This window comes from Cicer arietinum, chromosome 3, assembly GCF_000331145.2.
Source record: "Cicer arietinum cultivar CDC Frontier isolate Library 1 chromosome 3, Cicar.CDCFrontier_v2.0, whole genome shotgun sequence".
In the NCBI taxonomy this organism is placed as follows: Eukaryota; Viridiplantae; Streptophyta; class Magnoliopsida; order Fabales; family Fabaceae; genus Cicer; species Cicer arietinum.
In genome coordinates this window covers 37867539-37870790 of record NC_021162.2, presented here as the reverse complement: position 1 = coordinate 37870790, position 3252 = coordinate 37867539, and the positions used below count along the sequence as shown (strand labels likewise).

Genomic DNA, 3252 nt, shown 5'->3' with positions numbered 1-3252 from the left:
AAATGAGCATATTTTGTGAGTCTGTCCACTACCACAAATATAGTATCCTTGCCCTTAGTTTTAGGCAAACCAGAAATAAAATCCATAGAAATGTCTTGCCACACCTGTGTTGGTATTGGTAATGGCTGTAACAAACCTGCAGGGGCTAATGTGGAATATTTCTGTCTTTGACAGATATCACAAGCCTCTACATACTGCTTTACATAGCTTCTCATACCTTCCCAGTAGAAAAAACTGGAAACTCTCTTGTAGGTTCTGAAAAATCCCGAATGGCCTCCAGTCACACTGTCATGGCATTCAGCTAAAATCAGAGGAATTTTGTTAGAACCCTTTTTCAAAACCAGTCTTCCTTTGTATAACAATCTGCCTGCTTGAAATTGAAAACCAGGATGAGCATTAGGATCACAAGCTAAATCCTGGATCACCTTCTTCCATTTAGGATCAGTTTCCATTTCTTGAAACCAATCTTCAGCATCAGCCAAATCAATTACAGAGATAGCAGTATACATGGTTTTTCTTGACAATGCATCTGCTACTGTATTCTCTTTGCCAGGTTTAAACTGGATCTCAAAATCCAAACCTATGAGTTTCACTGCCCACTTGAATTGCTCCTCACTAAACAACCTTTGATCTGTGAGGAATTTCAAACTCCTTTGGTCAGTCTTTATAACAAAATGTCTACCCATGAGGTAGTGTTTCCATTTCTGAACAGCTTGTACCAAAGCCATCAACTCTCTCTCATAAACTGATTTAACTTGAGCTCTGGGGGAAAGACCTTTACTCCAAAAAGCTAAAGGTTTCCCTTCTTGCATCAAGACAGCCCCTAGCCCTTTACTAGATGCATCAGTTTCAACAATAAATGTCTTAGAAAAATCAGGTACTGCTAACAATGGTAAACTAACCATGGCCTGTTTCAGAGTTTGGAATGCTGTAGTGGCTTCCTCATTCCACACAAAATTGTCCTTCTTCAATAAGTCAGTCAAGGGCTTGGTGATTCTACCATAATTCTGTACAAATCTCCTATAATAGCCTGTCAGCCCCAAAAATCCTCTTAAACTCTTCAAGTCTTTAGGAACAGGCCAAGATTTTACAGCCTCTACCTTTGTCTGGTCGGCTGCCACTCCTGCCTCAGAGATAACATGACCCAAATACTCTAGGCTTGGCTGAACAAAACTACATTTTTTTTTTGTGACCAGTAAGGAATTTCCTCTTAATGCTTCCAGCACTTTCCGCAAATGATCTTCATGTGCAGCCTCATCTCTACTATAAACCAAGATGTCATCAAAGAAAACCAATGCAAATTGTCTCAAAAAGGGTCTTAAAACCTCATTCATTAGAGCTTGGAATGTAGAAGGGGCATTAGTCAAGCCAAAAGGCATCACCACAAACTCATAATGACCTTCATGAGTTCTAAAAGCTGTTTTTTCAATATCAGTTTCCTTCATTCTGATCTGATGATAACCCGATTTCAAGTCCAATTTAGTGAACACAGTGGCTCCACCAATTTCATCCAAAAGATTCTCTATAATTGGAATAGGGAATTTGTTAGGTATCGTTATCTTGTTCAATGCTCTATAATCTACACAAAACCTCCACCCCCCATCCTTCTTTTTCACTAGTATAATAGGACTTGAATATGGACTAATACTGTGTCTAATTACCCCAGATTCCAGCATCTCTGCTACCAATCTTTCTATCTCTGTTTTCTGATAATGTGGGTACTTGTAAGGCCTCAAATGAGGAATTGAAGCTCCTTCTTTGAGATGGATAGCATGATCATGCTTTCTAAATGGAGGCAGCTCCTTTGGGTCTGAACATACCTCATCAAATTCGTCTAGTAAATTCAGAAAATTTTTTGGTAGGGTCTTTTGAGAATCTAATTTCGTCTTGGTTCTTTCACATTGAATTAATAATCCCTCACCTTCTTCTTTTAAAACTTGCATCAGTGCTCCAAAAGGGAGTTCAGTTTTAGTTAAGGCTGGATTTCCAGCTATTCTGATGAACTTTTCTCCTTGTTTCAGAGTTAGTTACAGCTTTCCAAAATCTGCTTTAATTTCTCCCAACCCTGCTAGCCAATCCAAGCCTAACACCATGTCAACCCCCTTGAGTGTGAACAAATAAAAGTCTTGGACTGCTTCTAAGTTCTGCATCTGAAATTTTAACTGTGCACACTTTCCCTTGCATCTTACTTTATGTCCATCTCCTACTTCTACCATGTAAGGAGAGGTTTCCATAACTGTTAAGTGCAGTCTTTCCACCAACTCAGTAGCTATGAAATTGTGGGAAGCACCACAATCAATTAGGATGACCACTGCTACACCTTCTAACAATCCCTCCACTTTCCAAGATCTAGTCGTAGTGAATCCAGACATGGAACACAATGATAGATGCAAAGATCTAATAGACTGAAGGTGTTCCTCCCCTTCCTCCACTCCTTCTTCCTCCTCTTCTTCCATAATGATCATCTTAAATTGCTTGTTTTTACATCGATGTTCTCTATTATAAGGTTCATCACATCTAAAACATAACCCTTTTTCTCTTTTCTCTCTGACTTCAGCACTGGTTAAATGTTTAAACTCCCCTCCTCTGTTTTTAACACTTTCCACACTTTGACTCTGGCCAGTCCCACTCATGGTACTGCTTTTCTGATCTGAACTCAACTTTGATTCTAGGGTTATAGTTTTAGAATAGGGCATGCTACGTGAATTGCCGTTAGTTCTAGAAGCATAACTATAACCATTTTTCATATTGACTAACATGTTCTTTTGTTCAATCAATATAACTTTTTGAATCATTTCTGATAAGGAGTTAAGCTCATACAATTTTACCTCAGCTTGTAGCTCCTGTTTGAGTCCATTCAAGAATATTCCTCTCACAAATTCTTGATCAATGGTTCTCATGGCTCCCACGTATTTTTCAAAATTCTCGACATACTCATCTACGGTGCCTGTTTGTTTCAAGGATAACAATTGCTCAAAAGGATTCTGAACCATTGAAGGTTGGAATCTACGTACCACAGCAATCTTAAAACCTTCCCAATTAGGGTTAGGGTTGCATTTCTCCCACCAATGGTACCAACTCAACGCTTTTCCTTCTAGAGCCATGACTGTAGCTTGCATCTTTTCTTCCTCGGTTACCTCCTTTAACAAAAAGTATCGTTCCAATCTGTGTGTCCATCCAAAAGCATCTTCCCCCGCAAAAATTGGGATCTCCAATTTCTGCCATTTCTCCCTACGATGAACTTCTTCACTG

At 39.2% G+C, this 3252-nt stretch overlaps 2 protein-coding genes across 8 annotated transcripts in view; both read right to left on the bottom strand.

Moving 5' to 3' along the window:
- Nucleotides 1-3252, bottom strand: part of LOC105851738 (casein kinase 1-like protein HD16) — an 8543-nt gene that overhangs the window by 3024 nt on the left and 2267 nt on the right. The gene's annotated exons all lie outside the window — the stretch shown is intronic.
- Nucleotides 2028-3252, bottom strand: part of LOC140919583 (uncharacterized) — a 1782-nt gene continuing 557 nt past the window's right edge. Inside the window, exon 2 of the mRNA XM_073365939.1 lies at nt 2028-3249. Coding sequence (XP_073222040.1) covers nt 2028-3249 — 1222 coding nt within the window. The remainder of the gene's footprint in view (nt 3250-3252) is intronic.